Source organism: Ctenopharyngodon idella, chromosome 23 (genome assembly GCF_019924925.1).
Source record: "Ctenopharyngodon idella isolate HZGC_01 chromosome 23, HZGC01, whole genome shotgun sequence".
Lineage (NCBI taxonomy): Eukaryota > Metazoa > Chordata > Actinopteri > Cypriniformes > Xenocyprididae > Ctenopharyngodon > Ctenopharyngodon idella.
In genome coordinates, this window is record NC_067242.1 from 13,111,829 (window position 1) to 13,131,789 (window position 19,961).

At 37.7% G+C, this 19,961-nt stretch overlaps 1 protein-coding gene across 3 annotated transcripts; it reads right to left on the bottom strand.

Annotated features, from left to right (window-relative positions):
* Positions 1-1,184: 1,184 nt before the first annotated feature.
* larp4b (La ribonucleoprotein 4B) lies at positions 1,185-18,247 on the bottom strand. 3 transcript variants are annotated; one of them, XM_051882293.1, is made up of 17 exons: positions 17,784-18,247; positions 15,011-15,149; positions 10,312-10,459; positions 10,059-10,214; positions 9,816-9,894; positions 8,521-8,657; positions 8,284-8,387; positions 8,081-8,191; positions 7,905-7,958; positions 7,574-7,780; positions 7,381-7,490; positions 6,887-7,132; positions 6,656-6,701; positions 5,573-5,755; positions 5,030-5,214; positions 4,266-4,371; positions 1,185-3,540 (listed from the first exon to the last, which is right to left on the bottom strand). In XM_051882293.1, exons 2-17 carry the CDS (start codon positions 15,095-15,097, stop codon positions 3,277-3,279), a joined length of 2,223 nt encoding a protein of 740 aa, XP_051738253.1. In that variant the 5' UTR covers positions 15,098-15,149; positions 17,784-18,247; the 3' UTR covers positions 1,185-3,276. The 3 variants fall into 3 exon arrangements, with proteins under 3 accessions (XP_051738253.1, XP_051738254.1, XP_051738252.1); XM_051882294.1 differs by having other exon boundaries at positions 4,272-4,371; positions 6,656-6,704; XM_051882292.1 differs by having other exon boundaries at positions 6,656-6,704.
* Between the last annotated feature and the right edge of the window lie 1,714 nt (positions 18,248-19,961).

Below are 19,961 nucleotides of genomic sequence, written 5' to 3' on the forward strand. Positions count from 1 at the left end.
TTGAGCAGCAAATCAGCGTATTAGATTGATTTGTGAAGGATCACGTGACTGAAGACTGGAGTAATGATGCTGAAAATTCATCTTTGATATCACATGAATAAATTACATTATTTAATATATATATATATATATATATATATATATATATATAGAAAACATGTATTGTAATAATAATAATATTTCACAGTATTACTGTTCACAGACTTGGTGAGCATAAGAGGTTTCTTATAAAAACATTTTAAAAATTTACCAACCGTAGACTTTTCAACAGTGGTGTATACACCAATAACCATTCCATATGCAATATATAAGAAATAGTGTCCTAAAGTTTGTGATCACATTGAAAATCTGGGATTTTTTAATCTACATCTTCAAAACAAAGAAACGTCATGATGTAAAATGAAGAAATATTTAGGAAATCTGCACTATTTTCAGGCCACCAATCAAATAAATTTGACATTGTTCATGCAGCTTGATTGCTGTTGTCAAATAAAGCAAAAGTGGGACAAACCAAATTCTAATAAATTCATGTACATTTTCAGTGTAACATTTCACACACACACACATATGCTACATTGAAGCATTTTAACTGTTGTTCTCAGACTATTTGACTGATAATTCTGTTGGTTGCATTAACACCTCAAAATGGTTTTTTAACCGCATACTGAAAAGACCTGGAGATCTCTTTTATTCGTGTGGTGGTAAACCTATTGCATTTGATGTCTTAAACAAGGTTGAACTCTATTATTAACGCTTATGTTCTGCCACCTTGTGGTCATAATTGTGAGCAAACATAACATTGAGATTGAAAATATGACTTAAAGGGATAGTTCACCCAAAAATGAAAATTCTGTCAATTACTCACCCTCAAGTTGTTCCAAACCTGTATGAATTTCTTTCTTCCGTTGAACAAAAAAGAAGATATTCTGAAGAATATGGGTAACCAAACAGTCGATGGCCCCACTGACTTCCAAAGTATGGAAAAAATTACTATGGAAGTCAACAGGGACCAGAAACTGTTTGGTTACAGACGTTCTTTAAAATATCTTCTTTTGTGTTCAACAGAAGAAAATAATTATTCAGGCTTAGAACAACTCGAGGGTGAGTAAATGACAAAATTTTCATTTTTGGGTGAACTATCCCTTTAAGTACACAAAACAAAACAGACCTACTTAGACACAGGATTTCTCATTAACATTTATTTATTATTTTTTTTCCCATACAGTTTCTCATAACCAATTTTAGGGTACCTTTTTAACATTTTCCAATTATTTACATCTGTACAGAGAAAGCACACACATACAAGTATATGTGTATGTATACATGTACTACAGTTTAGACTACAAGCATTTACACAGAGGAGAACAAAAAACAAAACAATAATCCCATCTCAATCCCAAAAGTATTGTGCTACACAAATGTAGTGAGGAAGGCTTCGGACGCCTCTACCACATCATCCTTTTTTCTACACTTTGGGAATTGAAAGAAAGAAAAAAATAAACAAACAAAAAAACCCTCCAAACTGTCATCTAAAAAGTTAAGGCAGAGACATTTTTTTCAAGTTTAAATAAAATTCAAGTTTTCAAACACTGTTAATTTATATGTGATGTTTCTTTTTAGCTTGTTTCTTTTTTAAACATCTTAATGGTTTATGTAATGAAACCATTACTTCAACCATGGTATGCTTCATTTATTGATGGAAAAATGATCAGTTGCATTCGAAGAGTCAGAAAAATCGACAAAAACTTTTTTTTGATTAACCGAGGAAGAAAAAAAAACAAAACAAATACTCACAGGGAAGATACAAGAAAACAAACAACAGACGCCATGACAAACATCTCAAAGCATTCTGCACGTGCTCCACGCTGCAGGAAGACATCGAAACAAAATAAACGGTCTGTCTCGCTCGGCCCAAGACGGTTTCAAACTCGGATGAGAACCAATGAACTGAACTAATGAACAGCGTGAACGAGAGTGACACTCAAACGCAAAGTCTGCATAAAGGAGAACCCCCACAAAACAACGCTGGTCCATGTGTGCTGAAGGCTCAGATCTTTTTGCTCTTGATGTATACGTCACTATATAAATGTACACGATCCCACTCATATAGTCGTGGTGATATGAAAGCGAATCGGTTAAGGTCAAACGACAGACGTTGGTGCGTGTTGGTGACTTTCCCTCCTTTAATATAGATAAAAGCACCAAAGAAACCATGTGACGAACCATAGCACCACACCAGGATAACAAACGAGGCTAAGAAGCAAATTATATATCCATCTATCATTTAGATCACAGCAGACTAGGCACATGAACACTTCACCCTCGCAACCTGAGGACTTTGCAGTGTGAAGATCTTCCAGGATCGAATGAAGAGGCATCAGAGTGGATTCTTCCCAAACAATTGGCGAATAGGAAAAAAAGGAAAAGAAATTATTCAGCAAACCAATGTGTGCCATTAAAAAGTTAAAAAGAAAAGAAAAAAGTAAAAGAAAGCATGCACACAAGAACAGGTATACATACACCTGCTACAATATCACATCAGTACAATTTGATAGAGGATTAGCATGTAAAAAAATAATTCAGAGCTCCAAAAGAAAAGGAAAAAAAAAAAAAAAAAAAAACATCACTCCAGTGCTGGAACATCCAAACATAAAAACAGAACACAAAACAGATTTACACGAAAGTCTCACTCATGCAGTTGTAATGGCTGGGACCGCCGAGATTCACGTACGGAATCGCACCAGTACCAAGACACTCAAGGTTAGCAAAATTATATACATATCAGTTAAAAAAAAAAAAAAAAAAAAAAAAAAAAAAAAAAAGGAAGAAGAAGAAGGAAAACACACACAAAAAAAAAAAAAAATAAAGTGTTTCAGGATCAGCACTATTCAAAAAAAAAAAATAAAAATTCAGTATTTCCTCCCAACAGCACTATTTGAAGTTAACCCCAAAATAAAGTTGAGCTCTGACAAAACATTTTTAAATAGTTAATCTCCAACTGGTGCTGGTTCATTAATCCCATTTTCCTTAGAAAAAACAACAAAAGATCTTGTAATTGAAAAACAAAACGACAGAAAGGACAACAAAAATATTCAGAGAACCCTTATGCACAAGTGCTTTTGTCTGTAGGCCCTGATTCCAGTGACAAGCTGTCTGTGTGTGCACTCACAGAGACCGTGAGATAAGAGGGACTTTTCTTTCTTTCTTTTTTTTTTTTTTGAGCAGCCCTGACAAAGTTTTCGTTCCTGTTCGGTCCTGGAAGCAAAGCGGAGACTCTCAGGATTGGTGGAAGGAAGCTGTCGTGCCGCCGCTCGCTCGTTCCCCAGCGCTCTGATGAGATTTCACTGTCTCTCTGGGACAAGCCGTCGCTGTGGATTTGGCAGGTGCGGGTGCTGATTCTCTGCATCTGCGTTCTGCCGAGTCAGGAGTCTTGATGTCTTCGACGGTGGAGCTGGGAGGTCGGGGATCCGCTGACGGCTGCTGTGTTGGTGCCTCTCTTATCCTCTGACAGATCTCTGCGTAGCTCGGCTTCCGAGGCTCCTGGTCAAACGCAATAAATGAAATAAATCAACACAGGCAATTAATCTTGCATAGCTGCATTGTGAAATGTAAATCACTAAAACTGCATTTATCAAAAATACAGTAAAAACAGTATATTGTGAAAAATTATTTTTATTTGAATACATTTTAAAATGTTATTTATTCCTGTAATGGCGAAGCTGAATTTTCAGCATCATTACTCCAGTCTTCAGTGTCACATGATCCTTCAGAAATCATTCTAATAAGCTGATTTGCTGCTCAAGAAACATTTCTTATTATCAATGTTGAAAACAGTTATACAACAGTAGTAGAAAATCATGGGAGGGGAGAGAGGGGAATTGGACCGGGAAAGGTCCTTGAGCTGGGACTTCTCTCGAAGTGGCACCCTATGTCAGAGCAATTGCCAACATGGCTATGGCTCCGACTTTACTGTCACTTTTGATCAATTTAATGCGTCCTTGCTGAATAAAACTATTAATATATAGAATAAAAATCTTACTGACCCCAAAACTTTGAATAGTGGTGTACATCTGCTGTTAAAGACTTTAATCACAAAGTACTGCAGGAACTGATGCAATGGAGCGCAACAGTTCCATATAATATATTCTTCTGTGGAAGCCACAAGTCAGGTGAGTTCAATAGTGAAAAAAATAGAGTAACTGCTGAATTTCCGATAAAGAACGACTGTACTGTACTGTTTTTTAGTGACTCAATCAATGACTTACACTTACTGTTATTGGGTTGCTCAGTGGTGCAGTTTTAGCAGCGTGTGTATCGGAGCATTTCTCTGCAGGTGTCTGCATCTCTTTAGGTTTTTCTACAGTTGTCAGGCTGTAAAAAAAACAAGGTCCATATATTAGAAAGTGCCATTTTCTACAGTTTACAACATGTACTTTTCCCCCCTCCACTTCTAATATTATGTTATTTGCAGCAAATCAATTTAACTTCATGTGATTATTTTACCAACAACTAAAGCTGTTTTGCTACTGTACCTTTAACACTGTATATACATTTTCTGTTATGATTAGCTAAACTCATTCTATGTGTAAGCAGTAACACCACCTCTGAAAAAAAAAAAAAAAAAAATGCTGAATATTGAATAAGTGTTGACAAGTGTTTCTCTCAATGAAATCTTCAAAGTGCTGCAAGCAATTTATTTTGGAATGCCACATGAATATATCCCCACATTCTGATGGAATCCTGAGAAATCACACCTGTCACTGTGACAGCTGTAAACTTACTTTAGAAGAAAAACAAAAAACAAAGTAGTAAGGAGGCCTTGCTTCTAAGCCATTCAGAAATACTGTAATATGTCTGTGAATCATTTTGAGTCTTGTGAAAGTACAGTTTTTAAGATACAGTGTGGTTAAAATGAGCAAAATAGCTGAACATTAGTTAACATCTGAAATCATTTGCAACATTTTTAAGTGAAAAGTGATTTGTCACATTTATTGATCAGTTATTCATAAATATCTGTAAGAAAACCCACTTTGCAAGGGCTGGAGAGGGTGAGTGTTGGTGGTCCACTGGGGTCTGAGCAGCAGGAGCAGCAGCAGCAGCAGGAACAGGAGCAGGAGCAGAAGCAGGAGCAGGAGCAGGAGCAGGAACAGCCTGCACAGATTCTTTGGAGGTCCCTGAGATCACACGGCTGGTGACCACATCCTTATTTAGAGGCTGTGGAGAGACAAAGGGGCCTCTGTGAAACTCCTAAGGCAAGGACAGCATGAACAAACATAACAGCTGGACAGCAGGAACTCACACAGACACTTACTCACTCTAAAGCACTCAAAACACCCAAGGACTTGTGGTTATGACTGACAGCAAGGTCTGCTGCGAACATGGCATTCCATGCTTAGTGCAAGTTAATGTTTAGAGCATCTGTTACCTTCTCTAGAATTCAAATAATTTAAGCCTGAGATTTATTATAATTTAAGCCTTTTACTCTTCCTTTTTGAAATTCAAAATATTAAAAGAGGGTTTAATGCTGCAGCACTTAAACACAAAAGACACGTATTAAGGAATGAAAGTCAACCTTGTCTTTAACCGCTCCGGTGACAACATCAGACAGCCGGTTGTCGAGGCTGTTTTCAGTTTTTACTTCAGGCTTTAGATTTCCTGCGGCTCCAGGCAGAGGAGGGAAGCTGGACAGGCCCAGCTCAAAGCTAGGGGAAGGGGTGCGCTCCTGAACAGGAGGGGGCGACTGTGTTGCTGCTCTCTGTTAAACACACAGGTGAAGAAAATGAGTTGAAAAATGTACAACAAATTGAGCCTGTAAACAAGAGGCCTGTTGCATGAAGCCAGTTTCAGTTGCAACCCAGTTTAAGTTTCAGATTAGCTTGTTTTTTCAGGCTCAAGAAGGTGGATTGGTTTTTAGCATGGTAACTTGCACTACATGGCTAACCTGGGGGGCATTTTCCGAAACATCGCTTGTGCTTTAAAAAGGGGGAGGAGACCGAAAGAAACCCTGGGTTTACCAAAAAAAAAAAAAAAAAAACCTGCTCCCGACTAGGTTAGGTTCACAGAGTAAGTTACTATGGTAACTTACCCAGAGGTTTAGTTTTGTGTTTTATAGGAACTGAAAACCATGAGTTTACCCTTTTCTGGGGTTAACAAACTAAACCTGCTTTCTGGAATACCCACTGCTTTTAGAATACCCCTCAGGGTGCATTTAATTTGGGCTGCGAGTATGACACCCCTGCTGTAAACATATTGGCACATTTATTTCTAACCCTTTGCCTGCTGTGATAGAAATGTTTTCAGTAATTTCAGAACAATATCCTACATTATTACACAGCACTACAGGATTACTGGATTCTGGTCAATTGCAGCAGCCCACTGTTTTTTGTTGTTGTTTTTACATGCATGTGCTAGTTTGTCTTTCAAATCACTCTGTGGCCTCTTTTACTGAATTTTTTTATTCAAATCAATATATCATGTCCATTTGTTTGTTTACTTGGCTGTGTAATAAGTGAGATAATATACATTCAGCCCCTCAGGATTGACTGTATATTACAATTCACTTGAAGTATATAAAGTTTTCTATCATAACAAAAGCAAAGCTAAACACAAAACACTCATCTATGTAGTGTTAGCTGAAACAAAGCAAATTACATACTGGAAACTTGTTGTCATCTCTCCTTTTCCTGTATCCATAGCCGCCCCTTCTTCAAAAGAAACAAACAATCAAGATAAAGCAATATGGAGAAGAAAAAAAAAAAAAAAATTACCACAATTTCTTATGGGAGAAGCTCTACAGAGCTCTTTAAGAATTGTTCCTCCATCTAGGATTTTGTATTAACAATATGTATGAAATTAAAAAACAGCTGATACAGATGTGCAGCGTTACCTTCCACGGCCCGCATTCAGAGAGTAATCAGCCCCGTTCACTTCCATCCGTCCACTTCCCACCTGGTCCCGGCGTGGATAGCCTGGACCGCTCGGTAGTCGAGGCCGGCTACCCAAGTGATGAACCTGTGGAGGCCGCGTCCCATTGGGGACTCTCTCCGAAGGGAAAGTAGAGAAAGCAGCAGGGTTTTCCAGCAGGGTGGTTCCACGGTCTGTTGTCAGTCGAATGTGTGTTTTGTTATGGTTCCTGTTCGGATGAAAAGATGGTTATACACAGCTTTATCTCAGTTGAAGCTCTTCAAAAGATCAAATGTCACTACACTGACACAAATCAGTTATATTACGGGGTGGGCTTTACACTACCGTTCAAAAGTGAATAAATTAAATTTTATTATTAATTTTATTAAGTGTACAGTTTTTTAAAAATCCTACTTACAGCAAACTTTTGAATGGTAGTCTAAATGTATAACAGATGTTTTCACTGTAATATTATACCTGTTGTTTCGAGGTACATATTGTCTGACAGTTAGTGGAGATGTTGCTGATTTAAATGTCGGAGAACCAGCAAAGCCGTTAATAAATGCAGGGCTGGGAAACGGAGTAACCTGTTGATAGAAAAAAATCTGATTATTACCTCTAGTACTCCATTCGGATACTTTCAGAGCCAAACAGACCACAAGGCACTTACCAGAGTCGGGTCCAGGTAGCTCTGGGTAGCTGACCAGCCCTGAGGCGTCACAAGTCTGTAAAGAGGAAACTGTTGCTGTGCTCCATACACAGGTGGGATGTAGTAAGGGGTGTAGCGTTGCTGGACATTTGAAGACACGTCCACGGGCCGATACCCATTCTTTGGCACAAAGGTATTGACGGCAATGGCCTTGGCCTTTATTCTAGCCTAGAATAAAACATTGATGGACAAAAAATTTAAAACTTCAACGGCCATGATTCATAAAAAAATAAAAAAAATAAAAAAATAAAATATCCTTCAGTGCTGTCCCATATGCAACAATGCACTCTACCTTTATCGGCTTCCCTTGAAAAGTTTTCACCTCTTCTCTGAGATACTGGTATGCCTGAAAAAGTGATGTATGCCAATGTTTAGCAATAAGCAGCAAGTTTATTAAAAATCCTGAGGCTGTAATCGAAATGATTGAATTGCGGGCAAAAAAAAAAAAAAAAAAAAAAAAACATTTACCAGTTGAGCATCTGCCTCAGATTCAAAGGTGATGAACCAGTTGTCATTGTAGGCAAACTCACAATTGATGAATTTGGGCAAATTATCGCTCTTAAAGAGCGCTTCAACTTCCTGTACAAATGAAAGCCAAATGTCATACAGATCAAAACTAAGGTAAGGGCATTAAAGATCTTACTGAACAAGAGAAATGGCATAATGTGTACCTCCACAGGAGTGGCCTCGGGAACCTCTCTGAGAATTACGATGCAGCGGTTCTGATTGGGCCGCACTTTCTCTCCACATTTGTCCACTTGGACGAGAGGCAGCGCTGGTGAATCAAAAATACATCGTATAAATGTCAGAGCCAACTGCTGCGTGTAACCAACCCCATTTTGAGAGCCTTAAAAAAAAAAAAAAAAAAAAAAACACACCACTGAGATCCATAAAAGTGACGGACTTACTTTTTAAGATGTCTGCAATGAGATCAACATCGGTGGTGAGTTTCTTGATTTGATCAAGGTTTGCCAAAGTCACTATTGGCACATACTGGTCACTGTCCATTTGCGAGATGAGGTACATGTCGTTGGCTAGATTCTCCCTGGAAGAAGACAAGACTCTGGTCATCATCAATCCTACACTGATTCAACATCCTCAAGCTTTTAAGAACAATCACTACCGTTGAAAAGTCAAAGGGTCAGTAAGACTTTTTTTTTTTTTTTTTTTTTTTTAAATGAACACTTATTCAGAGACACATTCAATTGATCAAAAGTGACAATTAATTCATTTTACAAAAGATTTATTTTGCAAATAAATGCTGTTCTTTTAAACTTTCTATTCATCAAAGAATCCTGAAAACAATGTATCAAGGTTTCCACAAAAATATTAAGCAGCACAACTGTTTTCAACATTGATAATGAGAAAGGTTTCTTTGGTAAATCAGCATATTAGAATGATTTCTGAAGGATCATGTAACACTGATGACTGGAGTAATGATGCTGAAAATTCAACTTTGCCATCACAGAAATAAATTACATTTTAACATTTATGAAAAACAGGAAACAATTATTTACAATTGTGATGATATTTCACAATATTATTATTATATTATATTTACTGTATTTTTGATCAAATAAATTCAACCTTAATGAGCATAAGAGACATTAAAAATCGAACTGACCCCAAACTTTTGAACGGTAGTGTACATCTTAGCACGCAGTTTCCATAAAATTTAGGTTCTTGTAAATATTCAAATGCCAAACGCTCCTAGTTTACATTTGCAAAAGTGAAGGCTGTAACATCTGATGAAATATTAACACTTAAGTCTAAAAGACATTGGGTCTCGTTCATGAAACATGCGTACGCACGGATTTGTGCGTGAAATCTGCATACGAACGTTTTTATGAACAAATCATCATTCATCAATAACTTTCATTCTAAGTTGAATTCTAAAATTTATGAAAAAAAAATTTAGGAACAACAAACCACACAAACGCAAAAAAAAAAAAAAAAATTATACTCTGAGTGGTCCTATCATGTTCGCTGAGAGCAATTTTTTTCTTAAGAAGTTGTCCTGTGTGTATAAACACGAATAATCCACGCAATTATTAGCGAATGAGACCCACTGCTCTTGATTTAAGGTTTTGAAAAAAGAAAAAAGAAAAACATTGAACTCCAGGCCGGTACACCTGACAAGACCAGTTAAGAAAATCATGAAGTCAACTTAAATGTGAACAGTTGTGAAGATGCGAGTAATTACCTAGAGAGGCAGAACTCCAGTGTTGCCTTCAGTTGTTCCCGAAGGTCTTCAAGCTGTCTAGAGTCTGAATCGTTCACCCCTGCACAAAAAAATAAATCAAATGATCAATTATTTAAAAAAATGCTATGGTTGAAATGAATCCTTTATGACTCCGACCTCTTGTGTCAGCAAACATGCACAACTGTAAACAACTGAAACAGGAGTAGGTTGACGACAGCGAACAAAAGACCAAAAGGATATTACCTTTCATACTGGTGTTCTGATTTGACACAATGCCCTTCTCACTGGCTGAGCTTCCCATGTACACTGATTCTGGCTGCGCTGCAAAGGGCAGTTCTACAGAGGTAGATACCTGCTGTTCCTCATTCCAGTTCCCTTTGTCTTCACTGTTGTTATAACCTAGCATGGACAAAACACAGATCCAAACCTCTTTTCAGACTGATAAGGTCGGTATACTGAATTAACAACTTAAGTTAAATCATTTTTGGAGGTTTACCTCCTGAGATGCAGTTTGATGGGTCATCGGCCGCATCTACCCATGACTGCTGAGAATCTGGGCAGGTTGTAGCAGAGGCCTCTGGTTTAGGCATGTAATTTGCCCATGCCTTCGCATTGGGATTGAGGTCTGAGATCTTGGAGGATTCCTGTAAAAAAAACAAACAAAAAAAAATTGGGTTATCAATTCGTTACAAAAACACTGGCCACTTAAGCCACACTTAAATATGTATTTTACTGCATTATATAAAATATAAAAACCAAGTAGCATCTGCAAACAAATGATGTTACAACTTTTTTAGAACAGAGAAAAACTAACACTTTTTGCAAAGACAACCTTTTTAAAATGTAAAAAATAAAAAAATAAAAGTAACTTTTTAATAAATAAAATGTCTTAAATACACAAAAATAAAATAAAAAAATAAATAAAATAAAAGTAACTTTAATAAATAAAAAGTCTTAAAAATATACAAAAAATAATAATAATAATAATACTTTTTAATAAATAAAATGTCTGTTTAATAAATACATTTTCTTTAAATGTATTTATTTATTTATTTATTTTTATGGAATGCACTGAGTGTGGCTAAAGTATCCAAATAATTATGGACCACTGTATAACCAAGCCAAACAAGCTGGTTAGAGAGTACTCACAAGTTCACAAAAAGCATTCTGCCAGTCCCATACACAAGATCCTTCAGTCGCTAACAGGTTATAAGGGTAGGGTGCTATAAAATCCATAGAGGTCTGAAAATCCTCTGGGCCAACAACAAGGTTAGATTCTGTATCCTGATCAACATTTTGCATTGCAAGGCTTGCCTCAGAGACAGCGTGGTCCCATGCCGACACCAACGCACATGCCTCTATTTGGTTATCAGAAAACAGGACATGTGGTTCTTTAGCCCACGCCGGAAGGCAGTGACTAGAGTCCACCTCATCGCTCAACTCTGATTTCCCGAGAAGGTCTGACACCATATTCAGCATGCCTTGCTCTCCCTCCATTTCATCCGTGCAGCCCGAGGCCTGAAGGTTTTCCACCTGCACAGGAACTGTGAATAGATCTTTATTGAGAAAATGTATCTCGTAAGATGGCATGGTGGCGTAAATGTCAACCTGGTCAGGCTCTACTGGTAACGGAATTGCTGCGTTTACATAAGTGGCTTTATCATTCATATCTTCAACAATGACTTTCAAATCAGACTGATCAAAGTCAAGAACTCCAAGACTGCTTGTTATAAGTTGGGAAACATGAGGCATGGTAGTTGTCGAGCTCTCAACTGATGCATAATTGGCGCCGTGGCCTTGTATGGCACATGACTGTGCCTCTCCAGTTTCAAGTGATAGTCTTGAAGTCACAAGAGGAATGCTGCAGTCGACAACATCTCCTCCTATTTCCCCCATATCTTGAAGGTCTCCATGCACCTGAATAGATGAAACTGAGGATCTTTGAGTGTCATTGGATGGCTGTTCTGAAGAAGAGTCCAGGTACTGGAAAGCACTTTCACTTGTGCAGTTTATTGACAATGAAGTGCAATCAAAAGTCTCCAATACTTCAGATTTGCATGGCGGATCAGAAGGTGTATATACATCACTGCTAGCAGAACAAACAGATTTCAAACAGTCATTGTTGTTATTCCCATTATTTGAGCAATTAAGCAGCTCTAATGTTGGTACGAGTCCCTGCTGTTCAAGTTCTGACATTTTGGTTTTGTCATCATCTGTAAGCAAACAAATCTCACCCAGTACCTTTTGTTCATCCTCACTGAAGCATTCGCTGGCAATATGCGTCTTCTTATCATGTTGTAAACAAGTCTCTCCTATTTCACTGTTCACGACTTGCTCTTGTGCTACTTCAGGCAATTCGTTTCCCAATCCCACTTGTATTAAATAACTCACTGCAACGCTTTCTGGATGTCCTTTATTACAGATATCATTGTTCGATGCTTTTACAAACCAGGTGGCATCGCCCTGGGAGAGATCTTCCTCTAGAGGACAAACAGAATCGGGTACAGGCGGAGTGTTTGTGTGAACTTCAACAACAGAAGAACTCGAAGAATGTACATTGTGATAATCAGCTTCTTCACATTTATGAGTGACTTCCAGAAACTGCTCAAAGTTAATAGGTGCATTCGTAGGAAGCTGACATGGACTCATGTCACATGGTACAGCATTTGTAAAATTTGCATTTGGTTCTACATTCTGTTCCCCGTTTGGAATGTCACAAGATTCTGACACAATCTTTGACTGGTCAGTGGGAAAAACACCGTAAGTGTAGACATGTGTGCTCAAAGTCATGTCCAACTTGTCTTCTTTAGCATTACAAGTAGAATCTACACAAGTATTTTCTGCATGAGATGGACTGCTCAAACACTGAGCAACCTTGAACATGTCAGATTCATTTGTCTGCCCTTCACATTGCAATATATTACACTGGCAAGGATTCAGAACAACCTCCTCCCGTGTTGCTATTTGTCTTGGTTCAACTTCAACTCCATGACAGGAAGGTGATTTTGACAGGTTGTCTTCTTTATCAGAAGCCAGTGGGGTTTCAAAGCAAAGCTTTAAATTTTCCATGTCTTCAGAGGTATCTTTACAGGGAAATCCATGGTCCTCTGTATCATCTAACTTTTCTGAAGCAGTGCTGAAAGCTGAGAGAGCTTGGGGCGTTTCTTTGTAAACTTTCTCAGTAGGGGTTTTCTTGGAAGCACATTGATCTGATTCCTCAATAGCGACTTCAAAGTTTGGAAATCTATCTGCTGTGTTGCTAAGAGAAGAAATGGAGTAATCAACTTTATCTGACACAATCGGTTTCTTCTCCTCCTCCTTTAGGTCCATGGATGCTCTATAATCATCATGATTTTCCAGTTCCACTTCATCCAGAGGACCATTGAGCTTTTGCTGAAGTGGTCTCAACATTGATTCATCAAACACTGTGTTGTGCATGTTGAGTTCAGAACCAGTTTCCAGATCTGTGGCCTTGTAACCAGAGCTACCATAAAGTTCATGGTTGTTAAGTAGGTCAGCAGGTTCCCCCTGTGGCGATGCGGTATCTGTACTTGATTTCAACACTGGCATCTGTACATTTCGCAGCAGCAGATCTGGGGAGAGTTGATCAATGCCGTCCTCTACAGCAGTAAAGGGAGAATGTGTGTTTTCTGTATCTTTACATAAAGTGGAAATGTCATTTTCAGATAAAAGCTTTTCATTTTCTTGGGCAGGAAATGGATTTAGAAGATCTGGGAGGGTGTGTTCCTCATTTGGAAGTGCTACATTTTCACGTAGACCTTCAGAACATACTAGAGTCCTCTCTGTGGGACCTTTTTCTGTTTGTTGTGCTGCTGTAATTTCATGTGAAGGCCCTGAACCCGATATTGTGTGGTCCTTTGGGAGTGATGAATTATCAAACAAAGCCTTTTCAGAGACAGCTGGTGCGCTTGCGTACCTGACTGCGTCAGATTCAGTCATGGATTGGTGCCCACACTCGCTCCCGAGATCCTCTAAATCAATCAAGCAGATGCTGTAGAAACTCTGTTCTTTTTTAAAGCCACGGTCAGTGATCAACAGTCCAGAATTTCCCTCTTCTGAGTCATCCAGATTCATCGAGTTCCCAGAGCATTTATTGAATGGAGAGATGGCATGCTTTGGAGTGGACGCAGGTTTTGACTGTACATGCCACAGTGTCTTAACTTGTTCCTCTTTTGCAATAATGGAGACATCAGAGTGTTGATCCTTTGAAATGCATAACGGACTGATACCCAGTGTATTTTGTATTTCGTTCTTGCTCTTGCCAACTCCAGTTAAATCTGTGGAACAAGACTGTTGACCACCACAAAACCACTTTGCTCTCATTATGGCATTTTCAGCTATTCTCTGTTTCACAAAATCCAAAGTTTCAGTTTCCTTAATTTGGCAATTGTCTCTACGGTCTCTTCCCAATTCACTGGCATTTCCTTTCTGGACCGTAGCCTCGTGGATATGTGGATCGCCGACAGGTGGGTCCCAAAATGCCATCCCTTCCTGTATGCTGCTACCGCCTTCTTTAATGAGGTTGAGAGCTGCTGACAAGTTTGTGGAGGAAGCATTACAACTGGTATCTAAAGCAGCGTTCACGTTCCCATTTTGAGAAGGCTTAACGTCGGTCAGATCTGCGACAGACCAAGCACAGTCTTTGACGTCTTTTGCTGTGGAGCCCTCAGGAATGGCCGCCTGAAGAAGACTTGTTCTCTCGCTGACCAGGTTAGGATTCAATTCTTTGCTAAAACAACACCCCATATTTTAATTTATGAAAGGCCGTCTATGTAAACGGATGAACAAAAACTTGTGTAGCTCCTCTCATAAGCTCCTCAGAGAGGGAAAGAGAGACAGAGGCGCACGCTATGGCTGCTTACCCCCTCCCCAAACCAAAAATAGCACATTTAAAATTATACAGCTGACTCACATGGGCCCATCACTCAAATACAAACTCTCCAATGATTGGTGCTTCAATGGATGCTGTACTTGCATTATATGAATGGGATCAGCAACTTGGCAAGGTCCCAAAGCACAAGGGTGGTTCACACAAATGCCTGTTAAGCCCTTTCACAACACCCAAAGCTGGGCGGGGCGTCTCTGCTGTTTCGTTAGTAGGTTTTTAATTCCCTAATCGCAATTACTTAACACACTTCAAAAGACTGACGGACAATATGTAGCTTATACTTTACCAAAAGGGGAATCTCTTTCTCCTTTGCTTCCTGTGACTGCTGCACCTGTGGCTCCACGATAGTTTTTCCTTCCTGGTCTGAAGTCATGAGCTGTCCAGGTTCTAGCTCCGAACGCAGAGCTCTCCAGACCACCAGGGAACTGCGGATGACGAAACAAAGAACATAAATCAATTACAAATCATTTACTAAATCAATTCAAATGACAATATATGCAAAGCAGCTTACAAATGGGGAGCATCACAAGCAATTTGTTATAAGAATCAACAATATTCACAGTACAATATTCATTGATTATTATTCGATACATTAAATGACACCAAGCAAGAAAGCTGACACTACTATGCTAACCAGTTACACTTTATAATTTATAATAATCCCTATACCATTCAAAAGTTTGGGGTAAGAAATTAAAGGATTAGTCCACTTTCAAATAAAATTTTCCTGATAATTTACTCACTTCCATGTCATCCAAGATGTTTATGTCCTTCAAATCGAAAAGAAATTAAGGTTTTTGATGAAAACATTTCAGGATTTTTCTCCTTATAGTGGACTTCAATGGTCTCCAAACTGTTGAAGGTCAAAATGACAGTTTCAGTGCAGCTTCAAAGGGCTTTAAACGATACCAGACGAGGAATAAAGGTCTTATCTAGCGAAACGATCGGTCATTTTCTAAAAAAAAAAAAAATACAACTGTGTATATGCTTTATAAACACAAATGATCGCCTTGGAAGTGCTTCCGCTTTCCGTATTCTTCAAAAAAGCTTACACTGTATCTCCTACGCCTTCCCTATTCAACTTATGGAACGAACGCGGCGCCAGTTCCGTTTTTTCTGTAAGTAGAATAGGGAAGGTGTAGGACATACAGCGTAAGCTTTTTGAAGAATACGAAAGTGTGTTTTTGGAGGAACCACTTGAAGGCGATCATTTGTTTATATAAAGCATATACATTTAAATTTCTCGAAAATGACCGATTGTTTCGCTAGATAAGACCCTTATTACTCATCTGGTATCATTTAAAGCCCTTTGAAGCTGCACTGAAACTGTAATTTTGACCTTCAACCGTTTGGTGTCCATTGAAGTCCACTATAAGGAGAATAATCCTGGAATGTTTTCCTCAAAAACCTTAATTTCTTTTCGACTGAAGAAAGAAGGACATGGACATCTTGGATGACATGGGGGTGAGTAAATTATCAGGAAAATTTTATTTGAAAGTGAACTAATCCTTTAATATTCAGCAAGGATGCATTAAATTACTCAAAAGTGACAGTAAAAATGTTACAAAAAAATTCAAATAAACACTGTTGGTTTGAACGTTCTATTCAAAGCATGCAGAAAAAATGCATTTCCACAGAAATATTAAACAGCACAACTGTTCACATTAATTAGAATGATTTCTGAAGGATCGTGTGACACTGAAGACTGGAGTAATGATGCTGAAAATTCAGCTTTGCCATCGCAGGAATAAATTACATTTTAAAATATATTAAAATAGAAAACAAGTTACTTTAAATTGTAATATTTCACAATATTACTGTTTTGACTATTTTTGATTTAAAAAAAATATGTCCTTGATGAGCATGAGACTTCTTTCAAAAACATTAAAATATATATATATATATATTACCAACCCCAAACTTCTGAATGGTAGTGTGTGTGTGTGTATTATAATAACATATTTTAATAATATATTAAGGTATAAAAAATAAAAAAAAATACATAAAACCACTCCACATTCCACAAACATCAAGAGCTCAATCTCTGGTTTTCTACTTCTAGTTTTGACAAAATGTACAACGGCTGCTTGAAATCAAACCTTCTGAGGTTTTTTTTTTTTTTTTTTTTTTATTCAATCTGTACAGTAGAGCTGACTGGTCAATATAACTACTGTGGAAAGCATCTCTGAACTAGCCAACATCATCAAAACCTACAAACACTTAATATGCTGAAAAAGGAACTCAGCTGAAGACTGAAACACAAGATATCTGAAATTGATTACTGGCAAGACTGCATTCATGGGAAATTCAAAAATACTTTAATATATCTGTACAGTAATATAAACAGCAAATCTGTTGCCCGGGGGTAATCTTATTTACCATTTGCTCGATCATGCTAAAATAAAAACATACATTTTTATCTGTCAAACACAAAAGCTGACTAAAGACAGTCCTTTCAAATGACACATGGGGGATGTTTACAGTATGACACATACGTAAACATGAGCGCAATGCAATCAATGCGTTACCATCTAAAACGACAACAAAAAATGCTTTGGTCCAAAACGACATGTAATAGCCACATGAAAATAAATGATGATAAAAATGGAATAAATGTACTGAAGATGTCAAATCAACTCCATCCATATGTCAAAGCACATAAATGCTGCAGGCCAAACCCATAAACACAACAGACAGCTGCTAGCTGAATCAGTCGAAGTCTCCTTAACTATAAAGTTAACTGCACACGAACATGTCTAAAACAAACTTTTAAATTCTTAAAAGCTTTAACCACCAAACAGAAAATGTTAAATATCCGTCAAAGAGCTAATTCAAATAGAAAAACAATAAGTGTGTATGTGTTAGCCTACATGCTAAAGACTGGCAGATAGTGAGAAGTAATACAGCTAGCCTGAACAGTTAGCTTAAGTTGCTAACTTCAAAAGGTGAATAAACACTCCAGCTATTGACATTTAGATCAAATGGCTGTCTGAAATTATACAGGGATGAAATATGCGATTAAGTAAGCGCAATAACCGGTCGTATGAGTTTCTACTTACCTGTATCTGCTCTCCGCGCACGGGAGACTGTTTGCGGGCCCGAGCGTCTGACTTCCACGGACAAAACTTAGAAAAACAAATCCACGAATCCGTGCAGGAAACTTTTAAACCACCACAACGCGTTCAACAGCCTCCAAATACCACCAGCTCCTCGGTAGCAGGCCTGATAGTGAACTTTAAAGGTCTGTTTGGTGATGTTTAAGTGACTGGCTAACGTTTGTTGTCGAGATGTTAACAACACGAGAGTGAAGGTGTTATTATTCAAAACGGCTTAAATCACAGTGCGAGAAATGCGACGAAGTATAAGTGTACGTGCTAGTTAAACTGGGATATGATAAAGAACGGAGTCGCACGTCTCTTCCCTCCCCGTGTATTTGTGTCCGGAGTTGAGCTTCACTCTCTCGGCCAAACCGCACCGCGAACTCCCGCCCAGAGACGCTTTATTGACTAGCCCGCCCACTCTCCACTGCGGCCCTTTCAATAACTCAACGGCTGTATGTTCTACCTGCGTTTACATGCAGTTCAATGAGCGCTGTCGATAGGGGGCGACATAACACAACGAATTGTGAGTGTCTGGCGTCCATAGAGATTGTGGATAAAATTAAAACGTTAGTTTTCGCTTTTTGGCAGTTATGGTGTTGCATGAACGTATAATGTGCTTAAATTTAAAGCTATGTAAATCACTAGTTCCCATCTGGTTGATTGTATGTTGTATAAACAAGCTAACAACAAATGTATGCGTGTTGATATGGCTTCATTTTACTTGTGCTCAAGTTTTATTTATTATTTTATTTTATATTTTATGTAGCATTGTTTTCCCTCTTGTCAATGACCCCATCACAACAGATCATGTTTGGGTCACGACCCCACTTATCTGTAGGCTATTTAAATAATAAAGATCAGAGTCACGACCCACCAGTTAAAAAACATTGATGTAAAAACCGATTTGTTGCACTATATATAGGCCTATATGTAAAAATCTTTAAATTTATTAGAAGATGTTTGTGTTTTTGTAAAGATGGCAGCACTGGTAGCACTACATCTGCTTCATTGCTAAGGAATGTAACCAATCAGGATCTTCACTGAGAAGCATGTGACTCATGTGTGTCTGAGTGGACGGTCTGGCCTGTAATAAAAGATTCTTTGCTTCCGTTTCATCTGCGAGATTTTTCGGTTGGTTGAGAGAGACTACGGATACTGATACTGGCCAAAAATGAGTTCTGATCTCTTAAAGGTGGTGTTTTTCTCAAACCTTTTTATCTGAAGTATTTAAAATGTGCTAGAACAGTCGTTGACGTATGCTTTTACAACCTAACCACCATCCCAGATATGTGTGAAAGATTATAATAGTGAGAGATGACGAGATGTGAACCAGGGTCAGAAATTTAACTAGGAAAAAATGTCACTGAAAGTGCCAAAATACATATATTATAGGCATATGGAACAAGAATTTTGTTTTTAATATGACATATACAGTTTCTGTGTTTCATAATATTCAAATGTTGTTTAATGCTTAGCCAATATGGAGTTGTTTATTTAAATAAATTAATTCAATAAAAGTATTTGACATAAATAGAAGAAAAGCATGTTTTTCTGTGCCCTCAATATTGGAAAAAATACTCAAGGGGAAAATATTGGGTTCAATTGAAGGGGAACACCAGTCTTAACAAAATGGCTGAAATGGTTACAATTTTATTTTCCCTTTTTGTAAACATTCTATGATTTTTTTTATTTTTTTAAGGCAATTTTAAAGTAAATTTGTTTATGATTTTAAACATTCGATAAGACAAAGAATTTTGTGAAGTGTTTATGCAATAACTATGCAATACATTTTAATTAAAATACTTGCAACTTTAATAAACTATTGTCAACAACATGATGTAAAATATATATAGAGAGAGATTAAATACAACATGCTAGCTTTCATTTCCATATTTATTTATTTTTTAAAATTTACATAATAGAAAATTACTCAAGAAAAGGGTACAGGCCAAAGAGGAGAAAATGATGGAAAAATACATGTAAATTTACTATATTTTTGTTGATGTTATTAGATAATGTCTAAAGTAACACATATGATCGTGAGGGATACAAAATGCAACATTTGCAAGTGGTGAAATTACCCATCTACGATCTTAACACAGTAAACTTAATTTCTTTATCTCTTCCAAACACTGC